At 39.5% G+C, this 14,459-nt stretch overlaps 2 protein-coding genes across 4 annotated transcripts in view; one reads left to right on the forward strand and one right to left on the reverse strand.

Moving 5' to 3' along the window:
- The window catches only part of mdn1 (midasin AAA ATPase 1), a 194,309-nt gene extending 189,158 nt beyond the window's left edge, over nucleotides 1–5,151 (reverse strand). For both annotated transcript variants that reach the window (XM_062044455.1, XM_062044454.1), the window contains exons 1-2: nucleotides 4,948–5,151; nucleotides 4,566–4,792 (exon numbers count right to left, since the gene is read on the reverse strand). In XM_062044455.1, coding sequence (XP_061900439.1) covers nucleotides 4,566–4,792; nucleotides 4,948–5,043 — 323 coding nt within the window. In that variant the 5' untranslated portion in view covers nucleotides 5,044–5,151. The remainder of the gene's footprint in view (nucleotides 1–4,565; nucleotides 4,793–4,947) is intronic.
- Nucleotides 5,152–7,339: 2,188 nt separating this feature from the next.
- The window catches only part of casp8ap2 (caspase 8 associated protein 2), a 36,780-nt gene continuing 29,660 nt past the window's right edge, over nucleotides 7,340–14,459 (forward strand). The window contains exons 1-4 of one of the 2 annotated variants that reach the window (XM_062044457.1): nucleotides 7,340–7,435; nucleotides 7,536–7,682; nucleotides 9,866–9,928; nucleotides 11,180–11,251. In XM_062044457.1, the coding sequence (XP_061900441.1) occupies nucleotides 9,895–9,928; nucleotides 11,180–11,251 (106 nt within the window). In that variant the 5' untranslated portion in view covers nucleotides 7,340–7,435; nucleotides 7,536–7,682; nucleotides 9,866–9,894. Of the gene's footprint in view, nucleotides 7,683–9,865; nucleotides 9,929–11,179; nucleotides 11,252–14,459 lie in introns of both variants that reach the window. The other variant, XM_062044456.1, reaches the window with a different exon arrangement.

Here is a 14,459-nt window from a genome sequence, read left to right on the forward strand (position 1 = left end):
CTTCAGAGGTGACTGTGACATAATATATGCGCGTCTGCCATTTTCCGCGCATGCCTAATAAGGTCGCGTTGCGCCCGCAGACAGAGGGGGCAGGGGGGTCTTAAACTAAAGCTTAAACGATGGCATTGTGTGTGGACAGGGATAAGATTAGGTGGGTTATACCCTGTATAACCTCAGCCGTCTTAATGTAGAGGCAACCTGAGTCGAGGATCTCAATTTGGCATGTGCAGCCCTTTTAGACACTTGTGATTAAGGCAGGGGCAGTCAAACTTTTTGGCTCAGGGGCCTTTGAAATTTGACAGACGGGCTGGGCGAGCACTTGATGCATTTCAAAGCATATCATATCTGTTGGAACAAAGAGTGGGCTTCTCAAACATGGGCTATTTTAATCATCCATCCATTTTCTACCGCTTGTCCCTCTCATAAAACATCTATTTTCAACAATATCATATCAAAGAAACATACACATAGTACTCAAGGGTTAACACTTACATTCTCTTTTAGTGGGAGCAGTGTTTTTGAACACCCATTTTTGCCAGTACGTCGAAGTCTAGTATCAGTTTTGTTGTGGCATATTTTTCTCAAAACCAGATCTTTACTCAATTCTGTTTTAATATTTGGCGGGCCGGATTAAAGGGACCAGAGAGCCGGATGTGGCCTGCGGGCCATAGTTTGCCCACCCCTGGATTAAGGGCTATATAAATAAACTCTGATTGATTGATTGACGATATAACATTTCTGTCAACAACGATTTGTGTCAGCCTGCGACACATAGTAGGCCAATATAGCTAATATAGACACTTTTAAAGGTTGCCTTCATTATAAGACTTATACAAGGCTTTTAATTTTTTCGGCCTCAGACAAAAAATTTGTTTGTATTTTTGGTCCAATTTGGCCCTTTCAACATTTTGGGTTGCCGACCCCTGTTCTAGCCCAGTGATTTTCAAACTGTAGTGGTACGCGGGGTCCATCTAGTGGTACGCCAAGGAAACACTTTATTCAATATAGAGATGTTCCGATGCCAATATGGCACTTTTTTGTTTTACAGATATCGGAAAGGACTTGTAACTAAATCCCAATACCATACTTTTATGTATTTTGTAAGAAACTTTGGGTGTACAATGACCTCTTAAAGTTAATGTGCAAAAATAAGGAGTGCATAAGAAATACTTATAAAGTTAAACAAAATATTGCAAAGTGTAGATATGTAAACATAGAGAAACCTGAGAAGAACTATTTCTAGTTTTTCTTCTCACTCTATGCAAAAAATCAACCGCAAGATAACAAGATGGCGCAACCAAAATTGATATTTGATACTGTCACCTGATTGGCTGTTGCTGTAATGTCACTCCCCCTGATCAGTGATCACTTCCTGCATTCCTCGGTTACCAGAGAGCAAATGCCTTTATTCATGCAACCAACATTGCTTTGCAACTTTCGGTTTCTTACAACCAAGAAAAAAAAAAATATATTGAACGTTTTATCGCGACCCTACCGAAGATTTTATTTATTGATATCGATTACGTGTCTGTCGCGATGGATACTATCGTTTTATCGCCCAGCCTTATTAACAACACACGTCATACGATGTTACAGGCTTATACACATGTTTAAGAGAAAAAAAAGCGTATTAGAAATGATCTGTGATGCACTTAAGCCACTTTGTCATTATATTTAGCAAGTTGAGATACATATTAACAGTGAAAGAGAGGTGTACCTTGCATTATGCATTTATTCTGTAATCAAACACAAGCAACCCCAAAAAGTATTTGGCGCATAAATGAGAGCAAAGATCCACCACCACAATTATTTTGACTCGGAGGCCAATTTTAGAGAAAACATTTTTTCTGGGGGACGGTATATCTATTTTTAGGAACACTAATACAAAACCTCACAATAATGTCTGATTGAATGCTAAAAACATTATGAGAGACCTCCTTAAAAAAACGCAATGGATTTTTTTTTTTTTTTGAAAAAAAAGAATGTGAGAGTTACAATATTAACTATGAACGATAAAACACCGAATATTAACAACATATGAATGTCACACACCCTCTCGATCGACATATTTAACAATCAAGCGAAACGCAACTAAAATGCAACAAACACAGCCAAATATGAACGCGAAGGGTAAAAAAACCCACCTACAATCTGATATATCACTAAGCTTTAGAACTTTGTTGTAAAAAGCTCCTTCCGCGTCTGTCCCTGACACCCACATTTCAGCCTGGCCACTCTGGAAACACTATGTGGAAACAAACCACGCCCACACTGCTTGGTGCCTCGTCTGAGCTGCTGTGGCGTAGATTACCATAGTAACTAGTAGGGGTGTAACGGTACGTGTATTTGTATTGAACCGTTTCGGTACGGGGGTTCCGGTTCGGTTCGGAGGTGTACCGAACGAGTTTCCACACGAACATATGAAGTAGCCGCCTAAGCTAAAGTCATAACAAGCTGCTCTGCTTTCTGTCTCCTACACAGCACCCAGCATTGTCCCACCCACACAACCATCTGATTGGTTACAACCATAGCGGTAACAGCCAATCAGCAGTGCGTATTCAGAGCGGTAACAGCCAATCAGCAGTGCGTATTCAGAGCGCATGGAGTCAGTGCTTCTGGGGTGGGGTCAGCAGATAGACGTTTAGCAGGTGAGCATCAGGCAGCGGACTCTCCCCAAATTAAAATAAACACCTCCCAGTCAACTACTAGTAACAGCACTATGAGCCCGTTGACGTTCTAGAAACAAACTGCAGCTCAGCTCGCTCGCAGTCCTGGCTTGAGGTGAAGACTAATTAGCTTTTAGCGTAACGTTAGCTCATTTTGGGGTGTGTGTGTTAGCTCATTGTGCGGTGTGTGTGTGTAATCATTAGTAATGTAACAACCTAGTTTTGAATGGCAGGGTCCCTGCTATCACATGTTGATAAAAATATAACATTTACATAATAAATCAACTACAGGCTTCCCAAATGCTGTAATAAATTAAGCATGATGAGTTGACTTGAAACTGTTTAATGTTGCACTTTTTATATGTAGAAGAAAAGTTTTGTCATTTTATTTAATCTGAGCAACAACTTGAGGCAGTTTAATGTTGATTAGCGTTGATTATTATAGTGTTCCCAATGTTAAAAGGATAAAGCCATTGTTTACAATTTTGGTAAATAACCAAAACATTTATATTTTGTTGTTTTCTTACTGTACCGAAAATGAACCGAACCGTGACCTCTAAACCGAGGTACGTACCGAACCGAAATTTTTGTTCCTAAACAATTTGCTCACGCTTTTGTTCACAAAGTGGTGACCCTCGCTCCATCCTTGTTTGTGAATGACTGAGCATGGAAGCTGTTTTTATACCCAATCATGGCACCCACCTGTTCACCTGTGGGATGTTCCAAATAAATGTTTGATGAGCATTCCTCAACTTTCTCAGTCTTTTTTGCCACTTGTGCCAGCTTTTTTGAAACATGTTGCAGGCATCAAATTCCAAATGAGCTAGTATTTGCAAAAAATAACAAAGTTTTCCAGTTCGAACGTTAAGTATCTTGTCTTTGCAGTCTATTCAATTGAATATGGGTTGAAAAGGATTTGCAAATCATTGTATTGTATCTTGCCGATTGTATTGTACCATATGTCCCGGCAAGAAATCTGCGTTCAAAGAACTTCGGCTTATTAGTGATTCCCAGAGCCAAAAAAAAGTCAGCGGGCTATAGAGTGTTTTCTATTCAGGCTCCAGTACTATGTAATGCCCTCCCGGTAACAGTTAGAGATGATGAATGAATGATCTTTATTGTCATTGTGCATGTACAGGTACAGGTCCAACGAAATTTAGAGAAATAAATGATACCTCAGTAGAAGCATTTAAGTCCCATCTTAAAACTAATTTGTATACTTTAGCCTTTAAATAGACCCCCTTTTAGACTAGTTGATCTGCCGTTTCTTTTCTTTTCTCCTCTGCCCCCCTCTCTCTTGTGAAGGAGGGGGGGACACACAGGTCCGGTGGCCATGGATGAAGTGCGGCTGTCCAGAGTTGGGACCCGGGGTGGACCGCTCGCCTGTGCATCGGTTGGGGACCTCTCTGCGCTGCTGACCCGTCTCCGCTCGGGATGGTTTCCTGCTGGCTCCACTATGGACTGGACTCTCACTATTATGCTGGATCCACTGTGGACTGGACTCTCACTATTATGTTGGATCCACTATGGACTGGACTTTCACAATACTACGTCAGACCCACTCGACATCCATTGCTTTCGGTCTCCCCTAGAGGGGGAGGTTACCCACATATGTGGTCCTCTCCAAGGTTTCTCATAGTCATTCATATCGACGTCCCACTGGGGAGAGTTTTCCTAGCTCTTATGTTGGCTCTGTACCGAGGATGTCGTTGTGGCTTGTGCAGCCCTTTGAGACACTTGTGATTTAGGACTATATAAATAAACATTGATTGATTGTATTCTGTTTTTATTCACGATTTACGCAATGTGTTAACTTCACTGGTTTTGGGGTTTGTATATGAATAAAAGCTCCAGTCTTTTTTGATGGAATGCCACTATAGTAGTAAAATGCACACTTACGACTTTGCATCAGGGTTGAAGCCAATAAGTTTACTGAGAGCCACACAGAGGCGTTCATGGAGATCATGGCTGGTGCTTCCATTTGTCTTAACTCTCTCTGCACTCCGCTCCAGCAAATCCAGGACCAGTGGTCGCAGGTGTCTGGCAACTATCAAAGTATAATCCTTCTCCAACAGAAGCTGGGCCAAACACTCCAGAATGTGCTGCCTGTCCTGCTGACTCCATATCTGAGGGAAACAGTCATTAGAACTACACCACATAATCAGCATTCACACAATAACAATACCATGCACAATGATAATAGCATGATGCTCCTTAGTGTTGTTACAGAGGAGTTTCCATCCATTTCCTACCGCTTGTCCCTCTCGGGGTCAAATCTTACCTGTTTTGAGAGATATTGGCGGAGTTGGTTGTTGTTGTTATTAATGTGTCTACATATAATTCCCAGTGACGACAGGTTCAATTCTAAATGTTCCATGTTGCAACATTGGTGGGCTGTCAAACCAAATGATTTGCCGATGAGATGTCTTCACTAAGATGCGTCGCATCACAGGAGCACGTTCCTCACATGTGAGAGAAAAGTATTACTTCCGGGTGGAGTTGACTCCTCCCCCTGTGATCCTCCAAACCAGCGACGACGCACAGTGATGACGTCATAAGAACATTTCAATAAGCCCTTTATAAGCATTAAAAACAAGCTGAGTCAATTTAAGATCTTGAATGGATTGTATTTGACATCTTTTCAATTTCAATTTACTATTGGCTAAGTTTTATATTCATAAATGTAAGTTTCTCAATACCCGACCTGTTTTTTTTTGTGCCTTTAAAAAATAATTAGAACTCTACTTTAAAACGCTCTCTACCTCCAACTACCAAAAAGCTGTGAAAACTTTGATGCTGTGTTCCAAATTTAAATTATTAATGGAACTTGTGTGAGCCTATGGCCTTAAATTTTGTTACATATATATACATTTTGCATTCTATTTTAGTGATCCGCCCAACCAGCGACGACGCACAGTGATGACGTCGTAGAAACAATCCAATAAACCCTTTAGAAGCATTAAAAATAAGCTGAGTCAATTTAAGATCTTGAATAGATTGTATTTTACATATTTTCAATTTTACCTTTGCAACCTCGTTATATTATTGGCTAAGTTTTATATTCATAAATGTAAGTTTCTCAATACCCGACCTGTTTTTTGTGCCTTTAAAAAATAATTAGAACTCTACTTTAAAACGCTCTCTACCTCTAACAACCAAAAAGCTGTGAAAACTATGATGCTGTGTTCCAAATCTAAATTATTTATGGAACTTGTGTGAGCCTATGGCTTTACATTTTGTAACATATATATATATTGCATTCTATTTTAGTTGCTTTATTGAATTTACAACCCCCTGGCGCTGTTTTGTACTGTTTCTGTACTTGTTTTAATTATATAAATGTTGCATATTATAAATGAAGGTTTATAAAATTCCAAAAAATAATAATAATAATAATTTACTTCTTCACAGCTGTTTAAAATCGGTGAAGTAGATAGAAAATTATGTATGAAGTGTTGGGCAACTGAGGCAACTCTTGCTCATTTATTGTGGGAATGTCAGAGAATAAAAGAGTTATACATATATATATATATATATATATATATATATATATATATATATATATATATATATATATATATATATATATATATATATATATATATATATATATATATATACTTCCGCCCGATTGTAGCTGAGATAGGCTCCAGCGCCCCCCGCGACCCCAAAAGGGAATAAGCGGTAGAAAATGGATGGATATATATATATATATATATATATATATATATATATATATATATATATATATATATATATATATATATATATATATATATATATATATATATATATATATATATATATATATATATATATATATATATATATATATATGTGTGTGTGTGTGGGAAAAAATCACAAGACTATTTCATCTCTACAGGCCTGTTTCATGAGGGTTTCCTCAATCATCAGGAGATCTCCTTTCCTCATGAGACAGGCCTGTAGAGATGAAATAGTCTTGTGATTTTTTCCCACACACACATATTACGCTATACCATGGTATCGAGCACTATTTTTTTGGATAATCTAATTAAGACATATATATATATATATATATATATATATATATATATATATATATATATATATATATATATATATATATATATATATATATATATATATATATATATATATATATATATATATATATATATATATATATATATATATATATATATATATATATATATATATATATATATATATATATATGTATGCAAGCTTTGGAGCCCCTGCCTGGAAAGAAAATAATGTTTTCCTTGGTGCCCTAAAATATGAGCCCTCTTTTAAGGCAACACTTGCCTTGACCTTAAAAAGTTAAAATTCGAGGCCTGTGTGTGTCCTCTCAATTGCTCTGTTGATTGCTATTCTGATTGTTGCTGGGCTGGGTTTGGTTTTGGAATTGGAATTGTATCATTATGGTATTATTGTGTATTATTTTGTTGGATTGATTAATAAATAAAAAGAAAATAACCAAAAAAAGAAACAATTGATAATATGATTCCTCAAGTTGAGAAAAACGTTCATGTATATTTTTCTCAACCTGTGTTCCATTTAGAAAACGAGGGTCACGAGAAAAAACATTTATTAGGGTCCGCATGTACCCTGTATATTTGTATGTGTTTTTTGTTTGTTTTGTTTTCAGTCAAGCGACTCTATCCTACTCCCGTCCGCTCGGTGGAGTCAGTGAGTCTGGTGTTGATTGCCGATCAGTGGAAAACAAGTGGAAGAAGCAGAAGAAGGAGAAGCAGCGGAATAACTTGGTCAGAACGAACTAGCGAACCCGGTGCACCGTATTATTTGTAGTATACACTTGCTAAAAAACCTTGATGGTGGCTAACAAGTATCGCTGTGTTTGTACAGTACAATAAGTGTGGAGTTAACAGAATCAAGCCATGGCTGGAAAATAGTCTCTCCGTCTCCGCGGGAAAATGTCGTTACTTCCTGTGCAAATGTCTGTTGGCGCGACATTCTGTCTGAGCTGGAAGCTGTAGAGCATTACCCAAACAAGTAAGTTAATCTATGTATACTATGTACTGTATGTTGACGGTGTAGTAATAACAATGTCCAGGGCAGCGTGTACTGTAATGGGCAATGACCGTTTTTAAAGTGGCGCCTAACAATAACAAGCTTGTTCGACGACGACCAGGCCAGCTATCAGTGGTGTGTTTTCAGTTCACAGTGGAGCGAGTTACCAGTTTTAAACACGAATAAGAACACATTAACAATACTTGATGTTCAATTTACATACTTGGTTTAACCTCAAAATGACTGAAAGCGCCTTTTTTCCCCAATGTCACTTCATTCGCCCATGACTGAATGGTTGGAGCGTAGGTTGACAAAAAAGAGAAAGTTAAAAGTGACTGAGAAAGCAGCAGCACAGGCATCTTGCTCAAGAGAATGTGAACCATCCATCCATCTTCTTCCACTTATCCAAAGTCGGGTCGCGGGGGCAGCAGCCTAAGCAGAGAAGCCCAGACTTCCCTCTCCCCAGCCACTTCGTCCCGAGGCGTTCCCAGGTCGGCCAGGAGACATAGTCTTCCCAACGTGTCCCGGGTCTCCCCCGTGGCCTCCTGCCGGTCGGACGTGCCCTAAACACCTCCCTAGGGCAGTGTTTTTCAACCACTGTGCCGCGGCACGTGTGCCGTGAAATACAGTCTAGTGTGGAGATTATGTAATTTCACCTAATTGGGTTAAAAATATTTTCTGCAAACCCGTAATTATAATCCGAAAATGTGCCATTGTTGAATGTCTGTGTTGTCTAGAGCTCGGCAGAGTAACCGTGTAATACTCTTCCATATCAGTAGGTGGCAGCAGGTAGCTAATTGCTTTGTAGATGTCGGGAACGACGACGATGGTTTGCAGGTAAAAAGGTGTCTAACGCTTAAACCAAAAATAAACAAAAGGCGAGTGCCGCTAAGAAAAGGCAATGGAGCTTAGGGATGGCTATGCAAATTGAAGCTAAAACTGAACTGGCTGCAAAGTAAACAAAAACAGAATGTTGGACGACAGCAAAGACTTACAGCGTGTGGAGTAGCAGACGGCGTCCACAAAGTACATCCGTACATGACATGACAATCAACACCAAGATAGGAGCGCAAGACAAGAACTAAAACACTACACACAGGAAAACTCAAAATAAGTCACGGCGTGATGTGACAGGTCGTGACAGTACACCTACTTTGAGACAAGAGCTATAGTGATGCATGGTTGGTTATGGTTCAAATTCATATCCAACAATTGCGAGAACATCTTTTTATTGTCAATATCGGCTGCTAAACTGCTGAGTTTAATTTTTGTAATGTTTTCTGCTGGTGGTGTGCCTCAGGATTTTTTCTATGAAAAAAATGTGCCTTGGCTCAGAAAAGGTTGAAAAACACTGCCCTAGGTAGGCGTTCGGGTGGCATCCTGACCAGATGCCCGAACCACCTCATCTGGCTCCTCTCGATGTGGAGGAGCAGCGGCTTTACTTTGAGCTCCCCCCGGATGGCAGAGCTTCTCACCCTATCTCTAAGGGAGAGCCCCGCCACCCGACGAAAGAAACTAATTTCGACCGCTTGTACCCGTGATCTTGTCCTTTCGGTCATAACCCAAAGCTCATGACCATAGGTGAGGATGGGAACGTAGATCGACCGGTAAATTGAGAGGTTTGCCTTCCGGCTCAGCTCCTTCTTTACCACAACGGATCGATACTGCGTCCGCATTACTGAAGACACCTCACCGATCCGCCTGTCAATCTCACGATCCACTCTTCCCTCACTTGTGAACAAGAGGCACTTAAACTTCTCCACATGGGGAAAGATCTCCTCCCCAACTTGGAGATGGCACTCTACCCTTTCACGGGTGAGAAGCATGGACTCGGACTTGGAGGTGCTGATTCTCACCCCAGTAGCTTCACACTTGGCTGCGAACCGATCCAGTGAGAGCTGAAGATCCTGGCCAGATGAAGCTTCAACTTCAAATATGGCTGCTCAACAAACACAGCCTGCCAGCCTCCCTCATCAATTTGTGAGCCTTTAGTCAGAGTAGACAGCTGCTTTCACTATGGGTTGACATTATTGTGGGCAAAAGAAATGTTCCTCGAGAAATATGGTCTTGCCTTCATTTTCATGAAACAGAAATGGCCTGTCATATCATAGTTTGAGCAGTTTTAAGCATTCTAAGTTTAGGGTTAATTTAAGCATTTTTTCCAGGTATAAAGAGGACAGAGGCAAGCTGAAGAATGGAATGCACCAGCAATGAAATGGCGCGTAGTGGTATGTATATAACTTAATTAACTTTCTTTTTAGTATATTTTATATCCCCTAAAAAAGTAAATATGGCATTGAAACTGGGCTTTTAAAACTTGTGTTTTTTATCGAGGGCCACATTGTAGTTATGGCTGCTATATAGTCATCCACAAGCTTCTGGTTGAATTTTTGACCACTCCTCTTGACAAAATTGGTGCAGTTCAGCTAAATTTGTTGCTTTTCTGACATGGACTTGTTTCTTCAGCATTGTGAAGTGAAGTGAAATGAATTATATTTATATAGCGCTTGTCTCTAGTGACTCAAAGCGCTTTTACATAGTGAAACCCAATATCTAAGTTACATTTAAACCAGTGTGGGTGGCACTGGGAGCAGGTGGGTAAAGTGTCTTGCCCAAGGACACAACGGCAGTGACTAGGATGGCGGAAGGGGGGATCGAACCTGCAACCCTCAAGTTGCTGGCACGGCCACTCTACCAACCGAGCTATACCGCCATATATATTGTCCACACATTTAAGTCAGGACTTTGAGAAGGCCATTCTAAAACCTTAATTCTAGCCGGATTTAGCCATTCCTTTACCACTTTTGACGTGTATTTGGGTTCGTTGTCCTGTTGGAACATCCAACTGCGCCCAAGACCCAACCTATGGGCTGATGATTTTAGGTTGTCCTGAAGAATTTGGAGGTAATCCTCCTTTTTCATTGTCCCATTTAAAGCACCAGTTCCATTGGCAGCAAAACAGGCTCAGAGCAAAATACTACCACCACCTTGCTTGACGGTAGGAATGGTGCTCCTGCGATTAAAGGCCTCACCTTTTCTCCTCCAAACATATTGCTGGGTAATGTGGCCAAACAGCTCAAATTTTGTTTAATCTGACCTCACATGAACAATGATAAGACCTGCTGGAGGAAAGTTCTGTGGTCACCGTCTATTAAATGTGTTGATCCCCACTACCATATATACGGTGGTAAGGGGCTAATCACTTCACTCATGCTTGAAATCTTTTTGGCCCATTTTAACTTTGGCCCTGAGACGCATAAAGTTTGGGCACCCTTATTGTAGACATGTCAACTTAACACGCATTAAAATGATCATAAGTAAGACATGCAGAATGTTATATTATTCATTTGACCTGCCAACTTCAGGTAGTATATATGGTGGTTATATTCAAGTTACTATTATTCAAGTAATACACTCAGTATTCCTTTAGTTCTTGTTTGGGTTTTACTATGTTTTTGATTAAGTTTTAAAATCTGCAGGTGCTCTACATGTCAATGAAGATTCTGTGGACATTTACGATGATTTGGATCTCAAGGCTGTCAGCAGTTCAGGTAAAGAAATGGACTGTACTGCACTTAAATGTTTTTGTCGTCTTGTTTTTTTAAGTACCACAAGAGTGGTAAACAAGTTGCCTCTATATTGAATCTATTCTCATATCTATCTGGTTTATGACACTAAAATACTTATAAAGTTTGTGAATAAATAGATATGATCAAAATAGTATCAATTTCACGGAGATTCCCAAACCATTTTGAGCGATAACGAGGAAGCCAGTCACGGAATCGCGTGACGTAGAGGTAGGAACCGCAGATCCCTTCCCCACCAACAACAATGCAAATAATGCAGACTTTGTGAGAGCCAACGCTGACTACTTTTGGAAAAATGATGATCCAGAACCTTATTTTGTTGATCCTGAATATAAGGAGGATGATCTACAAGTTTTAGAAGCTCTGCTAAACAGATCCAGCTTTAGTGATTAATAGCATCATGTAGCAGTATTTCTAAGTGCTAAACAAGAAATATAAACATAATAAAACGATAGCTTACTGTACAATGTCTGCTCTGACTGCGATGATGACTGATACGATGTCCATATCTTCACGTGTAGCTGAAGACTCAATCGTGATCCACACTAAAGGTTAACAAGGAAAAGTCTCCCTGCAGACACCGTTTTCGGTTGTGTGTGTCTCAGATGAACAACTTCTAGATTCAAGGCAAAGTCCTCCTAATATCCAGATGAGAGGCATGATTTACAATCTTGAATAAGACGCGATGATGCGGTAGCAACAGGACATCGTTGCCACCTCACAGTTAAAGCAGAAAAGGGCTACTTAACTGTTTTTGTCATTGCGCCGCTAAAAATAGTTCGTCTGCGTTAGCGCTTATAGTTGCAACATCGCTAAAATTTGGTTAATATTCAGGTCATGATATGTATAGTATAAAGAATCTTGTTGGCAGCTTTTGGATGGTTATTTAGAGGGGTTTGTGAGCGAAATAGAGAGCCCCCATTAACGACATTGTTAGCTGACTTTTTATGTATTTATTTATTTACAACTTACAATGCATAAAAAAAGAAAAATATATGTTTTCATGTCTTTTATATAGAGATTGTGAATGATAGACAGCACATCTCTCTTAATTTCTGCGTATTTCCAGTATTACTGATCTGATACTATGGTCAGAGTGCAGAAGTGTCACTCCAGTGACGTCAGTCTGCGGAAATAGCCGAAGACATTCAGAGTGGAATATTCAAAATGGCTGTCTGAAATTGTGGCCTTTTGTAATGTTTAGACAGTATTTTCACATACTTTGCGGATTGGAAATACACATGGTTTACTTTAATTGATACAATGAAACACAATTAAGCATATAAAGTCTACTGGTTTTTCCATTCTACTGGTACTTTAAATGAGTTAATGAAATATATATATATTTTTTAAAGTTATTATATATGATTACCTTTGTTTTGCTCAAACAATTGTATACAAAAAAAGGGAATACAACTAGTTTTAAATATTGTGTTTATATTGTTACAATGTCAGTAGCGCCCCATGAATAAATTAAAACATTTACAGTTAATACATGTGAATGGTATCGGCCGATCTCACTCATGGATGGTATCTGAATCCGCAGCATGAAACCCTGATTGGTACATCACTAGTTCTTTTACCTGCCAAGTTAAAATTCAAGTGCAAAATGTTTACAAAATGGTTGCTCAAGTTTCAGATCAGTTATTTTGGTCAAATATGATGATGAATAATTCACATTTTAATAGACATTGCTTGATTTAACCCAAATGTTTGTAAACATCATGTGCAAGCTGATAACTCAATGACGACAACCTTCTTCTTTTTATACGTATACTTTACTGAGGGAACACCATAACAAACCGGCCACTGCCGTTCACATAACAGACTAAACACCGGAGCCCGCGCATAGAGCAATGCATGCTGGGAATTACCGTAAATACACTAAAAGAGTGTACCATAATAATGCGCAATGCAAAAACAGAACATTTACAATCTCCCACTTTTTCTTTTTAGTTTTTTTTAACACAAAAAATCAGTCTATTATTAATGTCCATAAGTATGAAAATGTAAGAACATGGTGATCAACAAAAAAACTTATACAAAAAAACTGTCCACAAAAGAATAGTCTCTATTCCAGTTTCCACTCTCCAACACTGAGTGCCTTTAGGAGCTGAAGTGCGGATGCACCTCGTTTTGTCAAACAGTCAGCTAGCTGCTCTCCAGTAGGTGCCCAGAGAATCTGTTGAATTCTTTTACACTGAAGAAGTTCTTTGATGCCACTTATTTCAAGGCGGAGCCTTTTCTCTGTCACTGACTTAGTAGACTTGATGGCGTCTGCAAGGGAGTGGTTATCAGTGACACACACTATTGGTAAGACATGTTGTGATACATTCCCTGTGGTAAGTTCTGCATGAAGGTCAGATAAAGAAATGGCACTGTCAACAGCATCGGCAAGGGCAAGAGTTTCTCCAGCAAGAGTGCTCCGTACGACTCTTCTGATCTTTTTTGACTGCCAATACACAGGGGAGAATCTTCCTTCCTCACCCATCAGCAGAATGAGATGTCCCCCTTGAGTGCCTCCATCTGTAAGGTTTCCCAGCGAGGCGTCGCAGAACACTACTAGCTTTAGAGAACTGTCTTTTCCCAGGTTCTGAAACTTCAGTGTCACATGTTCTGATTTCAATTTTCTCACCACCTTGTTTGTGTCATGTAAAGTCTGCACAGTAGCATGTTTTATGTTAGCTGCAAGGACACATGTATCAAACATAATATCCGGTCTACTTTGTCTGGCAACCCACAGAAGTTGACCTATTTTTGATCTCAGGTCATCAATTTCACTTTCAGTCAAAAGAGCATCCCGTCTCATGGCTCTGGAGATGTCTATGTGAATTGGCTGGAGATTCTGTATGTAATTGTCTTGATGCATACATGTTACTCCATTTGCAGTGACATACTCCATGCCTACATAGCGAAAGCTGTCATGTTCTTCTCTGCCCATTTGAAAGGCAGATTGCAGGTGAGGGATTATAGTTGTTGTGAAGATCTGTGAACCACCCCAGATGAAATCATCAACATGACAAGCAAGCACCCCAGACACATTACAATCTTTATCCAACCAATAAAATATAGCAGGGTCAATTTGTGACATCTTTCCTCCAGTTTGCAACATTGTTTCTTTAACCCTATTGTACCAGTACAGTGATGCATCATTTAGTCCATAAACACATTT

The sequence above is a fragment of the Entelurus aequoreus genome, linkage group LG04, assembly GCF_033978785.1.
Source record: "Entelurus aequoreus isolate RoL-2023_Sb linkage group LG04, RoL_Eaeq_v1.1, whole genome shotgun sequence".
Lineage (NCBI taxonomy): Eukaryota > Metazoa > Chordata > Actinopteri > Syngnathiformes > Syngnathidae > Entelurus > Entelurus aequoreus.